The sequence below is a fragment of the Perissodus microlepis genome, chromosome 7 (genome assembly GCF_051167445.1).
Source record: "Perissodus microlepis isolate ML-2025 ecotype Zambia chromosome 7, ASM5116744v1, whole genome shotgun sequence".
NCBI classification, from domain to species: domain Eukaryota; kingdom Metazoa; phylum Chordata; class Actinopteri; order Cichliformes; family Cichlidae; genus Perissodus; species Perissodus microlepis.
This window is the reverse complement of record NC_140467.1, coordinates 31,547,775-31,574,556: the sequence shown is the minus strand read 5'-3', so window position 1 is coordinate 31,574,556 and position 26,782 is coordinate 31,547,775. Positions and strand designations below refer to the sequence as shown.

The following is a 26,782-nucleotide window of genomic DNA, read 5'->3' as shown; positions in this document are numbered from 1 at the left end:
AGTTTAAGTAACTATTGCACACTTTCTGTAAATCCTATAAACTTCATTTCACTTCTCAAATATCATTGTGTTCCTCTGCTATATGAGACATTTAAATGAAATTGCAGATCCAACCAACTGAAGATTTATGAAGGAAAATCATGAAAATTATCAAGGGCGCCCAAACTTTTGCATACCACTGTAAATGTGTGTTGGTTGCATTCTAGGATAATATTGGAGTATTTAAACTCAATACATATTCATTAATACAGTTATTAACTGTATACTTATTATACAGTTAATTATACTTATTTTTCCAGAAATGGAACAGTTTAAGTGAAAATATGTTCACAAAAATTCTCAAGTCTCATACTTTGGAAAACCCACATTAAATAGAGATATGTTTGTTCACCATTAATTGAAAGTGTTTGGTCTTCCAGTGTAATAAGTTTCTTAAAACAAGCTAGTTGCAGCTGCAGCAGCTCATCCTTGCCTTTTGATCATGGGGGCGTTAAAATATCCAAACTGACTGTTGTATTATTGGACTGCACAGCTGAGGTCTTTTGTGTTTTCTGACAGATGAAATTCCTCACTAGGTGTGGACTCTTATTTTCTGAAACTATGTGTTCCCATGTTTTTATACTCTGACACAAGAAAGAGTGGTCTGATAGTAGAAATGTAGCTGGTTTCCTGGTGACATCTATGCAGTAATAGCAGCCTCAGTCCCACTCCCTGTGAAGCGCTCCCAAGATCTTAAACTCCACATCTGAATTTGGGTTCTAATTTCCATTTGTAAGCCTCAAACGAGTTTGTAATCAGCATTGAAATACCTAATGATAATCTTATGGATCTGACAGAGTGATAAATGCAAAGCGGTACTCACTGATCCATTTTAAAGAACATTGTTATTTTGAAATTGTCTACAAATTGTCAAGGACTGAGTTAAGGTTGTGTAAGGTGTCTAGTATTTGCATCTTATACTCTGTGTTGTCAACAGTGGGTAGAACCACATGGTGCTTTTCTCAAGAGTTGTGGCTTCGTGGCATGACTTGCAGGCTGCAAACTTCCTCACTATTCACAAAATCAACCAATTGTGTTCAGTCTCAGTGTTTTTCTACAGCTTCACTCTCACAGATCTTCTCATAAGTTAAGACATCAGGATGCTGTTACTAATGAGCCGCAATGCAGATAATGAAGCACACATAAAGAAGATGTAGTTTCTGTGTAATTTGCTTTTAAAAAATCGTTTTTAATTTTAATGCGGTAGTACTATTTTTATCATTCTGTTATCTGAGAGCGATAATGGCACGGAAAACAAGCAGGCTGGATGAGAAAAAAATCTGCTGTTCGATCTGTTTGGATCTCCTGAAGGATCCGGTGACTATTCCCTGTGGACACAGCTACTGTATGAAGTGTATTAAAAGCTACTGGGATGAAGAGGATCAGAAGAACATCCAGAGTTGCCCTCAGTGCAGACAAACCTTCATACCGAGGCCTGCTCTGAAGAAAAACACTGTCTTGGCAGAGTTAGTGGAGGAGCTGCAGAAGACTGAACTCCAAGCTTCACCTGCTGATCATGGCTATGCTGGACCTAAAGATGTGGCCTGTGATGTCTGCACTGGGAGGAAACTGAAAGCCATCAAGTCCTGTCTGCAGTGTCTGGTCTCTTACTGTGAGCAGCACCTCCAGCCTCACTATGAATCTACTGCCTTTGAGAAACACAAGCTGGTGGACACATCAAAGAGGCTTAAGAAAATCATCTGTTCTCAACACAGTGAGGTGATGAAGATATTTTGCCGCACTGATCAGCAGTGTATCTGTTATTTGTGCTCCATGGATGAACATAAAGGCCACGACACAATTTCAGCTACAGCAGAAAGGAATAAAAAGCGGAGAGAACTTGGGGTGAGTCGAAAGAAAATCCAAGAGAGAATCCAGGACAAAGAAAAAGACATAAAGGTGCTTCAGGAGGAGGTGGAAGCCATCACTCAGTCTGCTGATAAAGCAGTGAGGGACAGTGAGAAGATCTTTAATTGTGTAAAACAGCAGATCAGATCTTGTCAGAAAGCTGAAGTGTGTCGTGCAAGAGAGTTTCAGGACAGAATAGAGAATGAGATCACTGTGCTGAAGAGGAAAGATGCTGAGCTGGGGCAGCTCTTTCATACACAGGATCACACCCATTTTCTCCAGACGTACACCTCACTGTCACATGTGCATGAATCTGTTGGATCACTCGACATTAAAACATGTACTTTGCAGTACTTTGAGGATGTGATGACAGCTGTGTCAGAGTTCAAACGCAAACTACAGGAAATCCGTTTTGGCGCCGCAGTCTCACAGTTAGAGGGGGAAGTGGATGCAGTAATGTCTCGACCTGAACCCAAAACCAGAGCTAAGTTCCTCCGACTATCACAAGAACTAACACTGGATTTTAACACAGCAAACACAAGTCTCTTATTTGAAGGGGACAAAAAAGTCAAATGTATGAGTAAAAAATTTTTATATAGTCATCACTCAGACAGATTCATTAACAGACATCAAGTCCTGAGCAGAGAGAGTCTGACTGGATGTTGTTACTGGGAGGTGGTGTGGAGTGGAGGAGCACTTTCAGTGGCAGTTTCATACAAGAATATCAGCAGAACAGGAGATGAAAGTCTGTTTGGGAACAATGACAGTTCTTGGGCACTGGAGTGTTTCAAAAATGGTTATGAACTGAGGCATAACAAAATCAGAACTGTCATTTCAGGCCCTCAGTCACCCAGAATAGGAGTATACGTGGATCACAGAGCGGGTATGCTGTCGTTTTACAGTGTCTCAAAGACCATGTCTCTCCTGCACAGAGTCCAGACCACATTCACTCAGCCGCTCTACGCTGGATTTTGGCTTTATGTTGGATCGTGTGTTGAGCTGTGTGAGCTCAAGTAGTCTAGAAAAAGAGGTCTCTCCTAAAGAGGTCAGGCAAAATATATCCATTTCCTATTAATGCAGTCTGATATACCATTATTTCTTTCCTCATCTTTTACTTTTAACAAAGGAGAAATGAATGACAGTTGAACTTGTTGTTGGTTGCTAGAAGTTACATTGCAAAAGCCTGTAAAAGCACCAATTGTGAATTGGGAAGTTACAATTTTGGACATGAAGCTAATGGGATCTTACCATTGTCATGTTCTTAGGAAATTAAAGATGATAAGCTTTTGTCATTTTAATTTATTTTCTTTTTCTATCTGTTTTATTGTTGGGATTTTTTTTCTCTAGGACTGGGCATTGCAAAATATCATAGATTATAAGTGCAGTGATGTAGCATGGGTCTGTGTTACTTGCTATAAAAATTAACAAAAACAAATAAAAAAAGTAATTAAAAATCTTTAACTGGAGGTGAGAAGACAGTGTGTCACAGCTTCCCCATTTAAGCAAAAACAAAAATTGCCTAAAATTGATTACCTCAGTAAGTGTGTGTGATAGAGATGACTTCAGATGTTGAGGAAGAACTCAATTGCACAAGGCACCTGGACTGTTAAGGACAGCATAAGTGCAGGCCAGTGGGAGAGTGGGGACAATTGGATGGTCCTGGGTCATTTGAAGCAGCGTTTTGAGCTTTCTTGTATTTTAGTGTAATTTTGTATTATGGTTTATGTTTAGGTTCATTACTTGGTCAGGAATTTATTCTGCATTTTGAATTGTCTAGTTTCCCCTGTTCCCCCCTGTGTCTTTGTCCTGTGTCCCTCTCTAGGGTGGCTGTAGCTCAGGAGGTAGAGCAGGTCACCTACTGATCGGAAGGTTAATGGTTCCATCCATGGCTCCTCTAGTCTGCATATCAAGTATCCTTGGGCAAGATACTAACCCCAAGTTGCTCTCCAATGCATTCATTGGAGTATGAAAGTAGTTAGGAAGCACTAAGTATAGAAAGAAAGTGAATGTGGCATGATGTATAGAGCGCTCTGAGTACTCCGGGAGAGTAGAAAAGCACTATATAAGAAACAGTCCATTTACTCTCTTTGGGTTTGTGTGTGCGTCTTGATTTCCTTTTCTGTTCCCATGTTCCCCCTCCTTGGGTTCATTCCAGTCCTCTCCTGTCTGTCATGTTTATCCATGTTTCTGCAACTCCCCTGTCTCTTGTCCCCTCTCACTCCTCTCTCGTGTCCACTCTCGCTCCCTCTCCCTTATCTGTTCCCTTGTTGCTCTCCTTGTGTTTCATCTCGTCTCCCTGTTTGCATCCCTGTTTATCCCTGGTGTGGTGTCATGGTCTTAGGTCTGCGTCTCTGTGCTTCCTGTTTTATTTTGACAGTCAAGTGTCCTGTGTTCAGTGTGTTCAGTTTTGCTTCCTGCTGTTATTATGTTTATTCACCCCAGCTGTGCTACCCATGTGTTTCCTCTTCCCTCTTCATCCCTCTGTGTATTTATGAGGTCCCCATGTTTGTTGTCCGTTCGTCTGTTAACCTTTCCTGCATCTCCATGTTTCATGTACTCAATTTTTCCAGTTCAGGTTTTATGGTAGTTTCTCCCCTGGTTATTTCCTTTGTTTGGCTTGTGTTTTTGTTCTTAGCCACAATAAAGGCTCGTTTTTCATTAAAGTTCAGTTCTGCCTCGTTCGTCTGCATTAGGGTCCTCACACCACAACCTCCACGCGATCTCTAACCGTGGACTGGTCTTGTAGTCTCAGATTTTGTTTCCTGTTGTCCATGAGTCCTCAGTGTCTATAAAGTTTTTTGAGTACTTAGCTGCTTTGATTCTTGATACTTACTTTTGGATTTTTGGCTCTTTCATACAGAGGCTTGCTTATTAATTTTTGGTTTGCTTGCATGTGCAATTGGTTTCTGTAAAAAAAAAAAGAAAAAAGAAGAAGAAGCCTATTCCCTTTTACGCTCCCATAAAAGCATAATGCTTCTTACATAAAAGATCAAAATACAGTGGAACCCCGGCTTACGAATACCCCATTTAACGAAAAATTCAAGTTATGAAGGCACTTAACGGCAATATTTCTGCCTGTGGTATGGCAAAATGCCCACATAACGAAATCCGCTGGCTGAGTCCAGAATGCCCAGAATGCCTTCCGAATCATGTGATAACCCCTTGGCTTTCGTACTTGCGTTTCGCTGTTCCACATGAAAGACTGTCAAGAGATGTATTCTAAAGACACTTCTTCAGCTGAGAGTCAGAGAGTAGAAACACACACACACCCTGCAGTTTTTACTTGCAAGGGCAGTCACAGAGCGCTCACACGAGAGTGGGGGCCCTGTGATGTGCGCTCTAATTTTGCTCTTGTCTTTATTTATATACAAGGGTAATACAATAGTGAATACGTCTGTTCATAGACAGAGGAATGTTGGTGCGTATGTAGGTGTATGTGTGTGTGTGAGATTCTGAAGGAAGCGGCCCCTCTTCTTGTTAGGGAGTGATAATAAGAGTATTCAGCTCTTATTATTGCTGTGGGAAGAAACTGATAAAAGAGAACAGAACAAGTCTTGTAGTGAACAACAGTCTAAGTCATCAAAAGGTCAACATGCAGTATTCTATCATATGCAAACTTATATCATTAAAAGTTTATACTGACTACTAAGTACAATTCTCCATTGACAAAGACGTATTGTTGTTGCAGTGCTCTATTTTGTGTGCTTTTCGTTTGCAATTAGCCTATCGTTCATTCATAATGGGGCCGAAAAAAACTTAATGCAAGTGATTCAAGTGAAAAGAAGAAGCGTAAAGTGCTCTCGATGGAAACAAAGAGAGAAATTATTGATAAATATGAGCGAGGTCCACCTCCACCAAGAACTTTGTCTTCAGCCAGCATCGCCTCACTCATAAGGCGATGGAAAAAGGTGCTTCCACTTACAAAGATTTTGACTTACGAAAGACCCTCTGGAACAAATTTATTTCGTAAGTTGGGGTTCCACTGTACATGGAATCCTGACATGCGTCTCTTCCATACTGTTCTTTTTGGGGGGATTAGTATCTTGAAACATTGATCTGTCTGAGATTCTGCCTAAAGACAAGCACTAGACTTTTGGTCCTTAAGCTTTGACCTGTTTTCCGAAACCCATCGAAATACCAGCATCAGCTCTTTTTTTATGTATTTGCTAAAGTTGTTTTGTACTATCAGCACATACATAAATTCTACTATTATCTATAATCTATATATATTGTAATGTGTGCATTTTTTAAGAAACTTGGCAGGTCATTGATAAATATGGATTATAATTGATGCCTAAACAGCTATCATGAAGAATTTCACAATGAAATGATCTGAAGCTAACTGTGTGCATTTAGCCACAGTTAGCTTCAGAGAGACAGAGAGGTGATCTGATATCTGGAGATTTTTATCCTCAAAATGTGTGTGATGTATGTTAAATGTTAAGTTTTGAACCTCCAAGCTTTTAAAATCCTACTGATATTTAAAAAATAATTACTTTGTCTTAGAAGAGTGTAATTAACATAAAGTAATTTAAATAATGTTCTTACTATTTTAGAAAATTAAACTAGTTCACATAACTGTCTTTGAGAGGTGAAACGACACAGCAAGGAATTCGCATGGACCCTGTGGACACAGCTACTGTATGAACTGTATGAAAGGAGAAAGGACTGAAACGGCAAAAAGAGGTCAACTCAAGTCGTGAAAAAACTCAGGAGAGAATCAAGAACAGAGAAGAACATGTTAAGGTGCTTCTGCAGGAGGTGGAGGCCATTAATCAGTCTGCTGATAAAGCCGTGAGGGACACTGGGAGAACACTTCAACAACTATTCCTTCTCATCAAGAAAAACATTTCTCATATCCAGCAACAGATCAGATCCCAACAGAAAACTGAAGTAAATCGAGCCAAAGAGCTTCTGGAAAAACTGCAGGAAGAGCTCAGTGAACTGAAAAGAAAAGATGCTGAACTGGAACAGCTCTCTCACACAGAGGATCACACTCAGTTTCTACACATGTTCCCTTTGTTCTCAAATTTTACTGAATCTACAGAGGTACCTTTTACTAAACGTCATCCTCTGCTGTACTTTGATGATATGCCGGCTGCTGTATTAGAGGTGAAAAATAAACTACAGGATGATCTTCAGGAAGGATGGCAAAAAGTTTCCCGCAGAGTGACTGATGTAGACATGTTGCTACCTCAACCAGAGCCACAAACCAGAGCTGAATTCTTAAAGTTTTCAACTCAGCTCACACTGGATCCAGACACTGTAAACATGCGGCTGTTATTATCTGAAGAGAACAGAAGGGCAACATTTGTGAGTAAAAAAACAGGCATATCCAGGTCACCCTGAGAGATTCATGAACAGGTCTCAGGTTCTGAACCGAGAAAGTCTGACTGGACGTCATTACTGGGAGGTAGAGTGGAGCGGGTTTGGTATTTACATAGCATTTGCATACAAAACTATACGCAGAACGGGAGATCAAAGTGAATTTGGAAACAATAGTGAGTTTTGGGCATAACGGTGTTTGCACAAATATGAATTCATTTATGACAAATACTTTACATCTATCTCAAGCCCTCCGTCTTACAGAATTGGAGTGTAACTGGATCACAGAGCAGGTATTCTGTCCAGCATCTCTAAAACCATGACTCTCCTCCATTCACTCAGCCGCTCTATGCCGGATTCAGGGCTAATCACTTCTTAGGTGAAGGCTCTTCTGCTGTGTTCTGTAACCTTGAGAAATCAGAAGCTGCTATGGAATGAACTGGAATTCTTCTGCTTTCAGTTTTTAATTACTCGCCATTGTTGCTTCTCTAGCGGTTTGCATTTGTGATGACTTGTGACTTGTGATGATGCTGTTTCTGTTTTCTGTAACGTGCTCCTGGCAACAATTAGACGCTCTTTTTCTTGGTTTTGGGAAAGAATTGCAGCTCTGATTTCCAGAATCAGAATGGCTGCAAAACAACTGGTGGCAACAAAAGTTGCTTTTACCTTTCGTGGAAGCAAGATAGTAATTCCACTTTTTATTGTAATCACATTCACACCAATTGCAATTTTCCATGCAATACTTAACACTTTAGTAAAACTTATATTTACTAACTTAAAAAATGAACAGGCGAAAAATGAAAAATGTGAAATTTTAATTTCCATGGCCTGTAACAAAAGGGCAAACAATGAAAGTGTTGGATGCTGGATTTTCAAAGACAAGAATCTGATTTTTAGATGCATTAAGCCTCAATATCACCAAGCAAAAAGCTTAAATTCGCTTGATTGGTACCATATCGAAGGAAGACTTGTGGAAGTGGCTTGTGTCAAAGATCGAAAGAAGCGCCGGGGAGTCTCTTACAAGTTTTTGTAAGAGACTCCCTGGAGAAATCCAGCAAACCAAACTTGCTGTAAACCCCCCAAATTGGCTCAATCTTAATTAGGCTGTAATGATGTTATTTAGGCTCTTATCATACAAACAACAGTTAAAAATGGTTTATCTTACAGGTAAACTAACCCAACCAGTCGCGACAGATGGCTGCCCCTCACTGAGTTTGGTTCTGTCAGAGGTTTCTTCCTGTTAAAAGGGAGTTTTTCCTCTCCGCCATTGCCTAGTGCTTGCTCATAGGGGATCATTAGATCGTTGGGATGCTCTCTAATACTTTAGGGTCTTTACCTGACAGTATAGGTGACTGTTGTTGTGATGTTGAGCTATAGAAATCATTTTAAATTCAAATAAACATTATTTAAAAAAAAGAAAAGAAAAAAGATTTGCATATTTTTTAAGCGATATCAGTGTCACAATAAAACTCAGTTGTTCATATAGAGTGTTGCTGTTTTGCACTCCAATAGCAAGCCGGAACCATGGGTGCCACAGATACCACAGATAAGCTTATACAGTATGTATGTCAGAGGACAAGATACTTTGATGTTTCCCACTCCTTTGGGTATCATCAGTGGTGATATATAGCTTTTTTAATCACAGCAGTGCTATCTGCCGAGTCAAACTGAAGCACCCGATTCTTCAATAGAGTAGAGAGAAACATAAAATGGCTGTCTGTAGAGAAACACTGTGACCAAAAATACAGCTCATCAAGAAATAGGTAATTGGGACAGTGGAGTGTTGGAGTGGCCAGTCACATCTGTAAAAAGTTCCTTTTTGCAGTCAACCCTGCTTCTTTCAAAGAATTGCCAAGATTAGCCATATTTTAACTGTAGCTTCCTGTGTTTTGTGATTGGTGTATAAATACACTGTAACTCATTAGGACTTGTTGTGGTCTGTTGTGGTCTAATGATCGTAGCGTATGTCTGTACGTATGTTTGCATGTTCTTTCTCTCTTCCTGCACAAGTGGACCAATGTTGATCAACTTTTGCATAAACATTGACTGGGGCTCTGTGATTGCTAACATCTGTACTGCCTACACAAATATTTGTTTAACAACACTATAGGTTTGTATATGTTACAGTTAAGTTGAGCAACTAATAGAATGTCATAGCAAAGAATGGAACGTGAGATTAGAATAGTTTGACACAACATAATGTATCATAGCATCATGCTGTTGTGACTGTAGCATACGTATGTTTGTATGTTTGTTTGTTTGTGTGTTCTGTGTCTCTAATGTGTTGTGCAGGGATTTGCTACTGTACATTTATGACTGCACAGGGGTGCTCAAAACTTTCTGCACTACCTTCTTGGTTTCTGGAGTCATACACTCTTACACCTAACCCTTGCATTTATTGTGCAGCAAAGACAAACAGTTGGTTTACTTCCTGGTTTAATGTGTCTTTAATGGTTACTTAAAGACTCCTTTGAGGCACTTATTTAAAATTTCTCTATTTAAAAAGTGTGACGCCTTTTGGTCAAAAGACCAAAAGTTAGACCAAAAAGAGTTAAAATTAACTTAAGCTATCATCAAACTGTGAAGAAAAAGTGCTCTTATTTCCTGTCCTAAACGTCTGTGGAGCATGTTGAAGAGATGTCAGCAGAAATGTTGAAGTATTGCTGAGCAGTACTTTTGTCTAATATCACTTTGTACTACAAGATGCTGCAATCTCATTTTAAACCAGCAATGTCAACATGCTCACTGGTGAAATACTTTTCTTTTTTATTCTTATTTAAATTGTCTAGCTTTGAATAAATAATTATCAGAATCTTATAACCAAAGTGGTCATCAGATGTAAAATGTATAGAAATCATAGATAAATACCAACAAGACAGTGTATATCACTGTGACAACAGTGTTCGTTTTCATTCAAAGGCTTTATGGCTTTTCCTATAATACCTGGTGGGCCGGTCTCTAGTCAAAAAGCCGGCTCCTTGTTGTGAGCCATGGGTTTTTTTCTTTCTTTCTCTCACCCTCTCTCTCGCACTTTTTTTTCCGCTTCACTCCGCACGTGAGCCTTGTGCTTTGCGCTGGGAAGATGGGGGAGGGGCGGTAGTTACACTCGCAGTAGCACAGGAACAGAGCGGGAGGGAGAGACAGAGAAAGAGAGCCAGGGACAACAACGTCATATTAGAAAGGTATAGTAATCATCCACAACTATTTTCTGTTGCGGATGATAAAGAATTCAGAAAGTTTATTCATGCAGGCCCATATGACAGAGAATGTGCATGTTGTTTTTGTTTTCATATTTTAATTTCTATTTAATTGTATTCTGGTTTGCAGTGTTTTGTGTTGTTTCACTTTAAATTTGTTTAAAAGGAAAAAGCTGAAAATTTAAATGGTTAAAAGTTGAAATGTGAATAGTTGGTTTTTGTATTGTATGATTTATTTATTACATTTTATGTGGACTGAATAAATAAAATTATATTTACGGTGGCCCCTACAGACAAAGCACGTAAAAACTCCAAAACACGTAAAAACTCCAAAACACGTAAAAACTCTGAAGCACGTGCAAAAGACAACAGAAGTGCTCCAGGATGCTAGGGGCAGTGTTGAGGTTTTGTTACCTAGTGGCTACAAGTGTTGGTCAAGTTGCTTGAAAAAAGTCATCAGTAACTAATTACTGATTACTTCCCGTAATCCTGTTACTTTAGTGATTACTTATTTTCAAAAGTAATTCATTACTTAGTTACTTAGTTACTTTTTAAAAACATGATTTACAACCTGAATAGGTGATAAAGTGATAGATCTTTCAGCCGAATTCTACTTTTTCTACATAATCCATCATACAAAATGTAATCAAATGGAAAGGTCTCTTTTTAAAACTTGTTTTATTAGTTTTAATCTTTTAACTTTATGCATCAAGCAAACATTAAATTATGTGCAACATTCTCTGACTGGAAGAAATTTGTTTAACATTTAAACCTATTTTCTGCACATTCCAGCACATAAAATAAAATATTTTTTTGTGTTTACACTCAGTCTTTCAAGTAGATGTAAGTAAAACACAGCAGAAAATAAATAAAATCAAAGACTCGGCGGTCCTGTTGCTCTATTTTCACCTGTATAGCAGGAGTGGGGTAGGTGGAGGTTTACCCTGGTGCAGATGTGCCGCAGCGGTCAGTTGAAGAATCCGCGAGTTTCTCTGTGAATTTCCCATTACGTCATAGCGCACTCGGTGCTTGCTCGGAAGTTTAGGGGTTTTTTTTCGCTGTAAAAATAAGTTTTCTTCCTACGCACAATGGACACTAATGTTTTTGTCACTTTTTATGGAATCAAACTCAAAATAAGGTCAGTACTTCCACGCTTTAAACGCTGCATGCTCATACTCTCTCCCGCACTCGATATATTATCTATTGTTGATCTGCACACAGCGTTACAAGTAACACGTTACTGCCCATCTCTGGTGGCTACACAAGCCAGCAAGTACCAACGACCGGATTTGGTGTGTGGTAGTAACAGGTAAATGAACATTTTTTTTAAAATTATTTAAATATATATGAGTGCTTGTGTATAAATACACAAACAATACACATATGCTTTCGATTGTGTAATTTAAGTGATCTAGGTAGCTGTGTTTTGGAAGTTCAGTTAACTCTAGAAATGTGTTTTGGAGTTTGTACGTGCTTTGTCTCTAGGGGCCACTGTATATATTTATATATAAACATATATAAATAAACCACTTTTTTTTTTTACATTAGTAATTCCTTTTGTGCATAATTTTATATTATTGTTAATAATAAATTAATTAAAGCAACAAAACAACCTGAAGAGTTGGTTTGGAGTCGAAAGACCCGGCTCTTTTTAGTGAGTCGAGCCGAAAGAGCCGGTTCTCTAAAAAGAGCCGGAAATCCCATCACTAGTGCTGTGCTCAGTCGCCTAGTGCCTGAGCTCGGATCATACCAAAATTAGGGGGAATTTACGACTGTGCGCTATGTGCTTCGAATATTGTGTGTAGTTTTTGTTTTATACAGTTGTCAGTCAGGCATCTAACTATGAAACAAATTACACTCCAAAAGACCCCGGGCTTCTGAAAAAATGACCCGGGCTTAAGCCCAGTAAGCCACCCCCCCCACTCCGCCGATGGTTGACTCCAAATCTCCCGACCACTGTGTCGATCTGAGAAAGCAAGCCCAAGACAAGACCGAGGGATCTGAGTCCGTCGAAGCCAAGACAAGACCAAGACCACGTAAAAGACCGGTCTTGAGACATTCAACTCTAGTCCTGGCGTGCATCCTTTTCGTGTCCAGATTCTTCACGGTGTTCTGGAGGAACAAGTGGCGCCCTCTGCACTCCCCGGGCTCAGCACAGCTGATGGTGTCACCCCTCGACGGCAGGACGTTCAGAGTCCTTTCTTAAACGAAACTCGTGTCTCCCCAGACCCACTGAGTTACATGTTCACACCACCTCCACAGTCATGTTTGAAGGTAGATCTAAATGTTAAACAGAGTTTATCTGTCAGCATGGGGAACAAATGTATTTCTTCAGTGGAAGAAAGAGTCTGCACGGGAAGGCAGGAAACCCACAAATCTTTTCTATGTTCTTCAGCTGTACTGAAGAAAATAGTCTGAAATACTTTCTTTAAAATAAAAAACTACTACAACTGTTTAATACACTGCTTAATATTATCTTAATGTACTTCATTCTTGTATTTCAGTGTTTCCTACTCATACACTTTGGTTTGCAGGTTTATTAGTGAGCTGGCATTTTTGATTGCTCAGACAATAATGTTAACAGGAAAAGGAAGAATTCCTTTTTAACAGGAAGAGGCCTCCTCAGCACCAGGATCAGGGAAATGCTGCCATCTGCTGGAAGTGTTTCAGGTTTGAAGGGAAAAGAAAAGAGAAAAGAGGAGCCTTAACCACACCAACCCTGACTGTAAGCTTTGTCACAAACATAAAAAACAAATAACAAAACATTGATGTTGACATTATACATTTAAATGTTGATCGTGTAAATTCAGTTTTTAAGCCGTGTCACCTCTTTCTGGTCTATTCGATGCTCACCTCTTCTTCAGCTTTCCTGCTCTTTTGGTGTCATGTCAGTAAATTGCTGCAGTTTGCAGATGTGAACCCAGTGTGGGAACTAAAACTGTCAACATGTAATATACCAGCTTGCATATGACTGCTTCACCAACATTGTGGTTTTATACAGCTGCTTAAAATAAAGACAAAAAAGAGGTTTAACAAAGATGAAGAGCTCAAACTTCAAGTGTGCATTTACATTTAAGCCCTTTTTATTTAATATTATAAGTGTGTTTTTCTTCCTTTCAAGTTGCTTCCTAAAGCCTTAAAAGATTACTTGAAATTGGTTCAAGAGACTTTTAAATGATCTGTTTTGTGCCCATTTTAATGAATCAGTTCTTTTGGCCACTTAGGATCACATGTGAACATGTGTGACCAACCGAGATGGGCAGTAAGGCGTAATCCAATTACTTTTTCCAAGTAACGAGTAATGTAAGGGATTACTATTGCAAAATGGGTAATTAGATTACCGTTACTTTACCGTAAGCACACTGCATTACTGCGTTACTAAAACCGTGACTTTTTTGTGAGTGTCTCATGACAATGACGTAAGCCAGTGTGACGTTCGTGACAACAGCTGTGTGCAGATCAACAATGGTGCTGGAGAGAGTATGAGCCTGCAGCATTTAAAGCGTGGAAGTACTGACCTTACTTTGAGTTTGATTCCGTAAAAAGTGACAAAAACATTAGCGTCCGCTGTTCACTGCGTGGGAAGAAAACTTCTTTTAACAGCAAAAAACCCACTTAACTTCCGAGCAAGCACTGAATACGCCACGACGGAATGGAAAATTCACAGACAAACTCGCGGATTCTTCCACTGACCGCTGCGGCACACCTGCACCAGGGCAAACCTCCGCCTGCTATACAGGTGAAAATAGAGCAACAGGACCGCTGAGTCTTTGATTTTATTTATTTTCTGCTGTGTTTTATGTGCATCTATTTGAAAGAGTGAGTGTAAACACAAAAAAATATTTTATATGCTGGAATGTGCAGAAAATAGGTTTAAATGTTAATGTTTGCTTGATGCATAAAGTTAAAAGATTAAAACTAATAAAACAAGTTTTAAAAAGAGACTTTTTCATTTGATTACGTTTTGTATGATGGATTATGCAGAAAAAGTAGAATTGGGCTGAAAGATCTATCACTTTATCACCTATTCAGGTTGTAAATCGTGTTTTTAAAAAGTAGCTAAGTAACTAAGTAATTAATTACTTTTGAAAATAAGTAATCAGTAAAGTAACAGGATTACTTTTTTGGGGAAGTAATCAGTAATTAGTTACTGATTACTTTTTTCAAGTAACTTGACCAACACTGGTGACCAACACTTACACATGTGCTTAACAATCATTAATAATCTTCGACTGCTTTTTCATTGCACAAAGATCCTTCACTCAACATGATGTGAAATGTTCAGTGCTTCTGTTTCACAGTAGAATATTTAGATTATTTCAACATGAAGGAAATAAAGACATAAAAAGAGCTTTGTTCATCAGCTGACTATGAACTAACAATCTTACAACATCTTATTTTCAGTTTCACATTTTTTAAAACTCTGGTGGAATGCATAATCTCAGTCTTTCATCAGGTTTTTTCTTTACATCAGGCTTTTCATGCTGACAGTTTCTATTTAATTGTTTTTACATCTTTCAGTTTCAGCTCTTTTTACTGTTTCTTTGTTTTGTACACTAAGGTTAGAGCAGCGCTTACAATAAAGCACACAGACACAGAGATTACTATTTGTGTTTGCGTGCCTCCGACGGCCAGCCAGGTTGTAGATTATATTTATTCCCAAACAGGAATGACCTTTAGACATGTATGGATGTAAGCATCATCATCTCATTAAATTATCCTTTTGAATATTTATTGAGTGTAAACCCTCCGAAGAGCATTCTTTCACCACCAAAATTTAATCACCTCATCTCTATATAATATGAAAAATATAATAAAATATTATACTTTATGAAAATAAAGGAAAATAGGCAGCTATTTATAAATGTATTATTTAACCCGTCCTGCAGCACAAGGCTGTACGATGTTTTCATTTTTTTGAAGAAACTCAGATACGTTATATGTTTCTAAAATGTAATTTTGTTTTAAAATAAATGAAATGAAATAAACATTGAGCTGTCAACTGTAATGTTTTTATCATTATTTCACTTTTATCTTAACACATTTTAGTGACAAGTATTTGATTTTTTTAGTTCAACCAAAAGGAAAAAAAGATTTTTATTCCTTACATTCATTTTTAAAGAGACTCATTTCAGGCATCTTTAGCCTTTTTTTCTGGATCTTCTCCAGGTCTTCCAAGGACATCTCCTTCACATCATAGCCATCTTCTGTGTTTTTTTTCACAATGTCATCTTTACTGTTGGGATCATTTCTTCCCACTGCAGCATAAGTAGGAAAGTAATTCTGGTCAGGTCCAGCTGTGAACGTTGGGCAGCAGTAAGCAGTCCAAAAGTACTCAGGAACAGTCACCCTGTTATTGATCTTGGGTTCATCTTTCTCATAAGGCATGACTCCAGTGATAACATACATTTTTGATGTGCAGACTTTAAATCTCTCTGCCATCTCGTCTTCCAGATTGTTCCAGGATCCTTTATTGAACTTTTCCATTTGAGGAGCAATATTTGTCAGGGTGAATGTAGCCTCTTTGTCTTCTTCTGTCTGTTGGTGACCACTGGGGGCGAGGTGGCCTCTGGTATAACCAGAGTGTTTATAGTCTTCATTGACTGCCTGGCTGTTCTTCACATTTTGGTCAGGATGTTTTTGGTACTCCATTCCTGTGTTGACTTTGTCTGATACCAGCTGAATGACAACAAAGACAGACTTTTTATTTCTTTAGAAGCTACAAAGAGTATTTATCATTCTTCATACTGTTTGTGCAAATTGTGTTTCAGTGTGAGTTTGTGGGAATGTGTAACACTGAGAGCATACTGTCATACTGCACAGTCAGTTCAGTTCAGTTCTTTTTTATTTCAAACATATACATTCACCAACGTTTCATAAAATCATTCCATACAGTTGTTTGAAAAGGAGTAGGCAGAAGTATATACTTATTTAGCCCTACCCCCTCAGGTTTACATCCTCATCATCTAAATTTGAACAACAAAAACGTATACAATGCCTTCAACTTAGAACATAACATCTCAAAAAAAATATTTTCACATGTTCAACTAAAACTATATTTAGATTTGCTAATTTGCAGAAGAAAATAAACATGAGTTTGACTGCTGTCTTGGGTTAATTGCATTTTCTTCATTCTTATACTTATTTAATATTTCTTTTTTGAGTTTTATTTTAAACTGGTTTATATCACTACTGACCTTTATTTCTTCTTTTAACTCATTCCAGATTTTAACTTCCGCTACTGAAATAGACATCCTTTTCAATGTTGTTCTTACTCTTTGTAATTTTAAATTCCACTTCCCTCTAAAATTATACCTCCCTTCTCTTTCTACGAACCATTTACTTATTTCGATTGGGAGCATCCCTTTCCTTACCTTATATATTATTTGCACTGTTTTAAACTTCACCAGATCCTGGAATTTTATAGCTTGCGTCCTAATAAAGAGTGCGTTTGTGTGAGCCCTATACCCCTCCTGATTTATTAGTCTAATGGTCCTTTTCTGCATTATGATTATAGTCTGAATATTACTTTTATATGTATTTCCCCAAACCTCTACACAATAACTCATGTATGGTAATAGCAAAGCACAATATAACATATACAATGTTTTCCTATCCAGAAATTGTTTTACTTTCACCAAGACAGCAATGCCCCGTGCTAACTTTCCCCTCACATAAGTGATGTGTGATTTCCAACAGGCCTTTTGATCAATGATCACACCAAGAAATTTTATGGCATTAACCCTTTCTAGATATATATTATCGACACAAATTTCAATGTTAATGTTTTTCTTATAGTTTCCGAATAACATAAATTTTGTTTTATTTAAATTTAAGGACAATTTGTTTCTATTAAACCACTTCTTTAATATCTTTAACTCCTGTGTGATCATCTCCAAAACCTGTTGAAATTCTGCACCTGAACAAAGTATATTGGTATCATCTGCAAAAATTACAAACTTTAGTATCTTCGATACTTTACAAATATCATTTATATACATAATAAACATTTTCGGACCTAATACTGATCCTTGAGGTACTCCACATTCAATATCCATCAATTTAGATTTAAACTCATTTATTTGTACATATTGCTGTCGATTCATCACATAGCTGTTTATCCAATCCAGTACCACACCCCTGAACCCATATTTTTCAAGTTTGATTTTTAAAATTTCGTGGTCAACAGTATCAAATGCTTTTTTTAGATCTAGAAAGACTCCAAGTGCATACTTCTTGTTATCCATACATTCTGTTATTTCTTCCATTAAATCCATCAATGCCAAAACTGTTGATCTATTATTTCTAAACCCATACTGGCAAGTTGCCAACAAATCATGTTTATCCACAAAGCTATCAAATCTTTTTAGAAATAGTTTTTCCAGTATCTTAGAAAACTGGGAGAGTACCGACACTGGTCTATAATTTGTAAAACAATGCTTTTCACCTGATTTATAAATAGGAATAATTTTTGCAACTTTCATTTTTTTGTGGAAAAACCCCTTCCTGGAAAGACAAATTAAAAATATATTGTAGTGGTTTTACAATACCATCAATTACTCTCTTTACCGTTACCATATCAATATCATGACAGTCAGTACTCATTTTGTTCTTAAGTCCACTGACAATATCATATATCTCCTTCTCTTCCACTGCTCTTAAAAACATTGAACTTGCATTCCTTTCAATGTTTCCTCCAGTCTCCCTTTCTATCATATCAACCTTTATTTCCGCAGCCAGTTTTGGCCCTATATTTACAAAAAATTCATTGAATCCATTTACTACTTCGTTCATTTTACTAATAGTATTTGTCCCTTCCATAAAATACCCAGGGTAGTCATTAGTCCTTGGTCCATTTTTTATTATACTATTTAATAACTTCCATATCCCTTTCATGCTATCTTTATTATCTTCTAACTTTTTGATGAAGTATTCTTTTTTACAAGTTCTCTTTATGTTAGTTTATTTTTATACTTTTTATATTTCTTTTCAGATTCTGTAGTTCTCTTTTTAATGAATTCTCTATATAAGGTGTTCTTTTTTTTATAGGCATTTTGCAGTCCCTTCGTCATCCATGGTCTTCCTGCATACTTATTTTTCCTGTTGACTTCAATAAGTAGGCTGTTTTCCTCTAATAAGGCCATGAATATGCTTAAGAATGCCTCATAGGCTTTATTGACATCCTTGTGTTTATATACAATAGTCCAATCTTGTTTTATTAACTCATTTTTGAGACACTGCATTGTCTTTTCTGTTCTAATTGTTTTATATATTGTCTTACATTCATTTCTATGAACTTCATAGCAACAGTCATAAGTTACAAAAACTGGTAAGTGGTCACTTATATCATTTATCAATATCCCCCCTTTTATATTTTCTTCCATTACATTTGTAAAAATATTATCTAATAGAGTTGCGCCATGAGTGGTTATTCTCGTCGGTCTTGTTATCAGGGGAAATAATCCCATACAATACATTGAATCAATAAATTCTTCAATACTCTTATTATGATTTGGGTTCAATAAATCAATATTAAAGTCTCCACAGATAAATATTCTTTTCTGATTCAGATTTGTATACAAGTCCTCCATAATGTCCTTAAAAGTCTCAATCTTTGACCCTGGTGTTCTATATATGCAACTGACAATCATATTTTTCTGTTTTTTCATATTTATTTCCACTGTTATACATTCCATCACTCCATCTACCACCCTCGTCATTCTTCTCATTTTTTCAAACCTTAAATTTTTATCAACATAGAGTGCCACCCCACCTCCTTTTTTATTAGTCCTATCTAAGTGGAGGAATTCATATCCCTCTATCTCAAAATCCTCTTCTTTTCCAGTGTTTATCCAAGTCTCTGATATTGCTATCACACCAAATGGTTGATTAAACTGTGCTATATATTCTTTAATAAATTGAAAGTTTGCATATAGACTTCTACTATTGAAATGAACCATGGTTATATTCTTACCCGGCTCTAGGTTCCTATTAAATTGTTCCATTGTATAATAATTACAGTCCTTTAACATTTTGGTAAAAAAAAATTACAGTCAGGATCTATATTGCTATCATACCCCAGTGTCCCAGTTTCAACATCCATTTGATTTGTTACTTGAAATCTGTCAGACATCTGACTTTATTATATATCTTATCCACATACCATCACCTTTAACAATACTTTGTCTAAGCCAAGTACCAACCAATTTGACAATTCATTGAAAGTACCATCGACCATCCCAATGCTTTGCTTTACATTTTACCAGCCGTATTTTTCTAATTCTGTCAGCTCTTTAATGACTAAGACCTTTGCCTGCTCCGGTGTTCCATTTAACTTAATGAACACCTTACAATCTGATGTCCAGGTTGACTGTATTTTCTTCTGTTTTCTTAATAATCTTGCTTGTCTTGCAATATCTGCGTTTTTCTTGATTAGGTGTTCATTAACATACACATTCGTTCCTTTCAACTTTCTTCCTTGCTTCAGAAGCTCTTTCTTCTGCTTCCTATTAACAAATCTTATAATAATGGCAGGTTTTTGATTCTTGTTTTTCCTTCGAAGAGTATGGCACCCCTCAATGTCCTTACTATCTATTTCAATGCCTTTACTATTGAAAAAGGCCATTACCTGTTCTTCCAGGGAGCGCAACTCTTGCTCAGGCGGCTCCCCTCTCTCTTCTGCTGCTGCTCGTGCATATGTCTGGTGCTTGGTTTCCAGACCCGTTACTATTACATCTGTTATTCTCGAATATTGTTCCAACTCTGCCACTCGTACTTCCAACATAGCAATCTTCTTGTCCTTTTCCTCACTTTGCCTTCTTAATTCTTTGATATCCTCAATTAAGTTGATTATCAGTTTTTGTTGTTTTGCAATGGTTGTCATGTCATTTTAAAATGTTAGAGAGCAAATAAAATCCTACAGACTTTTTTAACCATCGTTTTATTAAAGATCATCTAATTTTGTGTATGTTTTCTTCTTTATCCTGTCCTGTTATTTATTCAGTTATTTTTGTGTTATTTAAGTTATTACATTATATGTGGTATAGTATGACAATATCTAAGGCAGGACAGGCAGGAGGAAAATAGCTGTATTTATACATGTGTAATGACAATAAAGTTGAATCCTAATCCTAAAGATACCACACATAAACAAATTCAACTTATGTGTTGTTTATTGATCTTTAAGGTGGTTAAAATCCTCCTCTTTCACATACTTCTGCCAGTAAAAGCTTGTTCCACCATTAAATATCTCTGAGGTGATGGAGAACAATGTGGCAGTAAAATGCAGAGAATACACACTTCAACAAACAGTTAAAATCCAAACAGAGCGACTCTTTCACACTGTAACTATTGTTCTTCATCCTCTCTAAGAAAACCATTTTTAAAATACACCATATCAGACAATGTTCTTAAAAGAGAGCAGTTCAAATACATGACTGTCTTTGAACATCACACAGTGATATTTTACACAGCTTACCCGTGGTTCAATCATCCAGTTTGTATTTTTGGGCCTAGGTCCATCTCCAGGACTGAGTATATACGCAGAGAACAATGGTATACGACGGTTTCTGTCATACAGGGTGGCAAAGTGGTATTGATTTTCATAGTGCTGACATAATGCCTGGTAGTCTCCACTGATGCCCTGTGGTATCGTTTCTGCGTAGAAAAATTCAATGCATGGTTTAAAGTCAGTAGTGATCTCTCCATAGAAGACAACACTTTTTAAGTTAAACAGTGATAAAAAAAAAATCAATCAATCAATTATCCACATCCTTCCTTTGAGACAGCTCTCACAGCAAAGTGGAAGGTAGACTGAACCTTTTTCCTGAAAGTGAGGGTTGGAGTTAAATACTGTCAGCCTCTGGGTGGTGGCAGTGATGGTGGCTGGTACTAATGCAGATAGATAACCACACACAGGCTGCTGTTTAACAAAGGACAGTGTAAGCATTGTAACATAATGTTTTACTTACAACCTTAAAAAAATATGCAAACCATGTTAACTGTATGCCCAGAGAGCCAAAGTGAGTGAATGAGTGTGTATGGGGCCCCATACTCAGCTGAAAACAAACGGAGACAGAGCCTTCTGTTCAGTGGCCTCCAGACTCTGGAACTTTTCTCTCTTCCTTTCGATTTGAGACTCTGTGATCTCGTTAAAAAAAAATGAGTTAAAAACAAATGTTTTAAATCTGCTTTCTATTAATTTTGCTTGGTTTTTATCCATTGTTGGGTCTTGTGAAGCACTTTGTGAATATATCTTGAAAGTTGCTATATAAATACAATTTTACTTACTTACTTACTTAATATATACAGTCTACTATACAGTTTAAAGTGTCATATCAAGTAAAAAGCAACTAAAGAAGAAACTAATGGAAAAGACAACAATTTCTTAACCCTGAGATGTATTTTTATTTTTCTATAGTTAATTTTTCAAATTTTTCATTTCTATTAAGTTTTAATGAACGCCTTCTGTTTCTATACATAAGTTATTCAGTTCATTCTTTTATAAAAAATTATTTTACAATAAATGGTTACTTGTTTCCTGCTATAGTTTAGGACACTGACATAGTATAGTCTCTGGTATAGTGCGTACACTGTTCACTGTTATAGTCTGCTCAGAGCGCTACGCTTCCACTGCTGTAGATATACTCATAGGACTCTGTAGATCTGTTACCACACACCAGCACATCTGTATATATTTACCAAATCTGTATATTTGTTCATAGTACATCTGTATATCTGCCCATCTGTATAGCAATATAGAACATCTGTATGCTATACAGATCATCTGTACATATGTACAGTACATCTGTACATTTGGCTGTAGTTCATTTGTATATTTGGTCTCTCTGTACATAATCTGTTCATAACTATTGCCCCATTTATACTACTCTTATCTGTATATATCAGTATATCCGTACATTTGCCCGTAGTACATCTGTATATTTGCTTAACTAAACTGTATAATTGCTCTTTTTGCACTTCTGATTAGATGCAAACTATATTTCGTTACACTGTATTTATACATGTGTAATGACAATAAAGTTGAATCCTAATCCTAAAGATACCACACATAAACAAATTCAACTTATGTGTTGTTTATTGATCTTTAAGGTGGTTAAAATCCTCCTCTTTCACATACTTCTGCCAGTAAAAGCTTGTTCCACCATTAAATATCTCTGATTACACTGATGACACTGAACTCTAATGATGAGGTTATGAGGTTTAATATGATTTTTTATCTAAAACCTGTTTGCTTTTTTTACTTGAGCAAAAGAAATTTGTTTTCATCCATGTCAGTCTTATAACAAAGTCATGGAGTTGGCATCAACAGAAAATAAAATCACCATGAGAAAAGAACGCCTTAAAAGTTCATCCAGTAAACAAAAAGGACTGATCATCCTACTGAGTGTAGTCAGCTGCTTTGCTTACATGACAGATAAACGTAGACAAAGAAGCCAGTTGAAAAATGACACTTCGGGTAGATGTTTGAATGGAAAAACTGAAAACTTCTTATTTACTTTTGACCACATTTGCCTGTGAACTCACAGTAGACACAGTATCTACTCAGTAAGAAAATGAACTGATTAAATGCTGCTCATGCATGGCTGGAGGCTGAGGTCAGTTTAAAGTGATGTCACTCCAATCCATTCATTTTTTGCAGCTATGAATAACCTTTATCAGATTTGATGGTTTTGTTACAGACTTTTCGAAAAAGTGTTTTGCTTTTCTTCCACAAATGTGGGGATTAAATTGTGTTAAAATGTACAAAACAGTGATGTCATGTTTTGTGACGAGGACCCAGGCACAGAGAGACTTGATGAATTTAAGAATCTTATGATTTAACAAAGAAATTTGCAGACTTGCACAGAGATGGTAAAATTATGATGAATGATAACGGAGACGAAGACAACAGACGATGAGGACAGGGAGGAACAGGGGTTTAAATGCACCAAGGAGACAGTCAGAGAGAACTCGGGACAACTGGAGATATTTAAGGATGCAGGGACTGACAGAGACAGGGAAGAAGTCTCATTGTGACGAGTAAAGTTTATCTTGCCTGGCTGGGCAGCTCTCCGAGTGCTCAGCACCCCCAAACCTCTGATCCTAGAATCGCCCCTGTTTTTAAGTATTTATTAAGTTATGTTTATTGTATGTATTTCTGTTTGTTTTTTCTTTCTAATTGCTCATTTCTACACTAAGTACTTGGCTGAGGCTCCTTTAACATGAGTTACTATATGATCGTGGTGTGGCATGGAGGCAATCATCTTGTGGTACTGCTGAGGTGTTTTTGAAGTCAAGTTTTGATAGCAGCCTTTAGCTCATCTGTATTTTTGGGTTGGCTGTTTCTCATCCCTCTGGTCAGCAGACCCTCTAGTATTAGCTTTAGCACTGTGAGGAGGTGCTAGCATGGTTGAAAAAAAAAATGTGAGTCTCCATAAAGCTTGTCATGAGAAATAAAGTAATCTAAAATCTCCTGGTAGGTGATTGCATTGACTTTGGACTTGATAAAACACAGTGGACCAACCACCACCGCAACTCATGACATGACACCCCAAATCATCCAAGACTGGGAACTTGTGCCTCTCCACTCTTCTTCTACACTCTTCCAAATAAAATGCAAAGTTGACGTTCCTCTGAAAAGAGAACTCTGAACCACTGAGTAACAGTTGAAATATTTTTCTACAGAGTCAGTTGCTACAGATCTTCAAACTTCATGTGGCCTTCAGATTATCTTTAGAACAGTGAGTAGAGAGCTTCATGGAATAAATTTCCATGGCTGAGCAGCTGCATCCAAGTCTTACATCACCAAGCACAATGCAGCAAATCAGATGCAGTGGTGCACCCAACTTTGTAGGAACAGTTTTAGGATGGCCCCTTCATGTTCCAACGTGACTGTGCACCAGTGCACAAAGCAACATTGATAAAGACGTGGGTGAGGAAGTGGGGAAGAACTTCACTGGTCCTGCCCCAAAGCTTTTGGATGAATTCGAGCGGAGACTCCAAACCCTGCCTTTATGTCCAATATCTGTGTGTAACCTTATAAATGCACTTCTAGAAAAATGGTCCAAAAGTCCTATAAACACTTCTAAACACTTCTAACCTTGTGCAAAGCATTCACAGAAGGGTTAAAGCTGTTATAGCTGCAAGGTGTGGGCTGACGTCATATTAATTCCTTGGATTAAGAATGGGATTGCAATAATAAACTCAATATCTGCTTTGGGGGTTGATCTTCATTTATTGAATGAAATAAATTATTAAATGAAAGTTAAATCATGTAATTTGAAATGGAATGATGATCATATTACATTTTTGTCCAAGAAGCACAAGAACCAAAAAAGCGTATGTTGGAAATCCTTATTTTATATTTGATTCATTTTGCCAAACCTGTGTTGCTGCAGTGAAACCAGCATTTTATGGTCAGTCATTTTCGGATGGAAAAAAAAGAATCAATGAAGCTGTTAACAGGTTGGAGCATGCTAACATTCTCAGATTTAATTCTCCAAACAGCTCATATTTGTTCATGGTGTAATTTAGACTGCAATCAAAGTGTACCTAGAGCATTCTGATTATGATAAAAAACAGTGATGAGTGCAGGCCCTCATAATCAGAATGCTGTAGGTTCCAGAAAAAAAGAACCATTGCACACAGGTGAAAACATTGAGATGGTCTTTTAAAAAAAAAAAAAAAAAAAGCTGGTTGTTGCTTCACACTGTTACAAGGAAGAGTATATGTTTATCTGCACAGGAATGAAGACGGAACTTTAAGTACCAAGCTGACATTTGGTTTAAAAGTGAAAGGTAAAAAGCCATTGTCATGGGTCTTTAAATGACTTTAGGACATCCCAGTAAGATTACATTTTGTTGTCAAAGGAGCTTGGAAAGAAAAGCGTCTGGACTTCTTTAAGTTGCTTGAAGATGTTTCACCTCTCATCCGAGAAGCTTCTTCAGTTCTACGGTCAAATGGTGGAGAGTCCCAGATTTAAACCTAGTCGGAGTATCCCCCCACAGAGGGACAAAAGGACCCCCTGATGATCCTCTAATCGCCTGAGCCAAGGTGTGAAACTGGGTGTGGGTCCCAATCAGCCAGGGTTTCGGGTGAGCTCATTGTGAAACCTGGCCCCACCTTATCATGCGATTTCCTGAGGTCATATGGCCCAGGATGTGAGTGGGCGTTAAGGCGTCTGGGAAGGGATCTCAAAACTGGATTATAGATGGCAGACAGTTGGTGTCGTAAACCCCCGCCTCTGTTCAAAGATGGTCGCTCACAGTGGACATAGATGGCTTCTTTCACTCCTCTTTCAAACCATCTGTCCTCTCTGTCCAAAATGTGAACATTGGCATCCTCGAAAGAGTGACCTTTATCCTTTAGATGCAGATGGACTGCTGAGTCTTGTCCTGTGGAGGTGGCTCTTCTGTGTTGTGCCATGCGCTTGTGAAGTGGCTGTTTGGTCTCTCCAATGTAGAGGTCTGGGCATTCCTCGCTGCACTGTACAGCATACACCACATTGTTAAGTCTGTGTTTTGGAGTTTTGTCTTTCGGGTGAGCCAGTTTTTGTCTGAGCGTGTTGCTGGGTCTGAAATGCACCGGGATGTCATGCTTGGACAAAACTCTCCTGAGTTTTTCTGATACACCGGCTACATAGGGGATGACAATGTTGTTGCGTCTGTCCTTCTTATCCTCCCTCGCTGGTGTCTGATCTTCTTTTCTGTGCCTCTTTGCTGACTTTAAGAACGCCCATTTAGGATAGCCGCACGTTTTGAGAGCTTCCTTTACATGCGTGTGTTCCCTCTTTTTTCCTTCAGGAGGAACACAGCACAGCACAGCGGGGGATGAAGAGGGGGATGAAGAGGAGTTTACACCTGCATCACGAACAACATAAGGCTTCATCAGATTAACATGGCACACACAACACTTTGTCCTATGGTCTGGGGTACCTATAACATAATCTGTGTCACTCAGTTTCTCTTGAACAGCATAGGGCCCACAGAACTTTGCCTGGAGAGAGGATCCAGGAATGGGTAGGAGAGTCAACACTTTGTCACCCACCTCAGATTTTCTCTGCACAGACTTTTTAATCAAATTTCCTTTTCATTTTCTCCTGAGACGCGGAAAGAGCCTTGCATGCAATTTCGCAGGCTTTATGCAGACGCTCCCTAAAACAATTTACGTAATCGAATACGTTCTGCTTGGGGATAGCCGTGTCGGACAGATATTTCTCTTTAAGCAGCCGCAGGGGACCACGCACTGTGTCCAAACACCAGCTCCGCGGGACTGAAACCCGTGGACTCCTGCACACTCTCTCTCACTGCTAGAAGGAGAAGTGGCAGACCCTCATCCCACTCTCTTCCTGACTCGAGGCAGAACTTCCTCAT

At 37.9% G+C, this 26,782-nt stretch overlaps 3 protein-coding genes across 3 annotated transcripts; 1 reads left to right on the top strand and 2 right to left on the bottom strand.

The window, feature by feature from the left end:
• Positions 1-987: 987 nt before the first annotated feature.
• LOC146383419 (E3 ubiquitin/ISG15 ligase TRIM25-like) lies at positions 988-4,656 on the top strand. The gene has a single exon (XM_084934653.1). The coding sequence runs from the start codon at positions 1,282-1,284 to the stop codon at positions 2,902-2,904; it is 1,623 nt and encodes a 540-aa protein (XP_084790779.1). The 5' UTR covers positions 988-1,281; the 3' UTR covers positions 2,905-4,656.
• A 10,850-nt stretch (positions 4,657-15,506) lies between these two features.
• LOC146383417 (endonuclease domain-containing 1 protein-like) lies at positions 15,507-26,782 on the bottom strand. Its single transcript, XM_084932449.1, has 4 exons — positions 26,656-26,782; positions 21,479-21,548; positions 20,887-21,127; positions 15,507-16,088 (listed from the first exon to the last, which is right to left on the bottom strand). The coding sequence occupies exons 1-4, from the start codon at positions 26,780-26,782 to the stop codon at positions 15,507-15,509; spliced, it is 1,020 nt and encodes a 339-aa protein (XP_084788575.1).
• On the bottom strand, positions 19,669-20,292 carry LOC146383418 (uncharacterized). The gene has a single exon (XM_084936290.1). It carries the CDS (start codon positions 20,290-20,292, stop codon positions 19,669-19,671), a length of 624 nt encoding a protein of 207 aa, XP_084792416.1.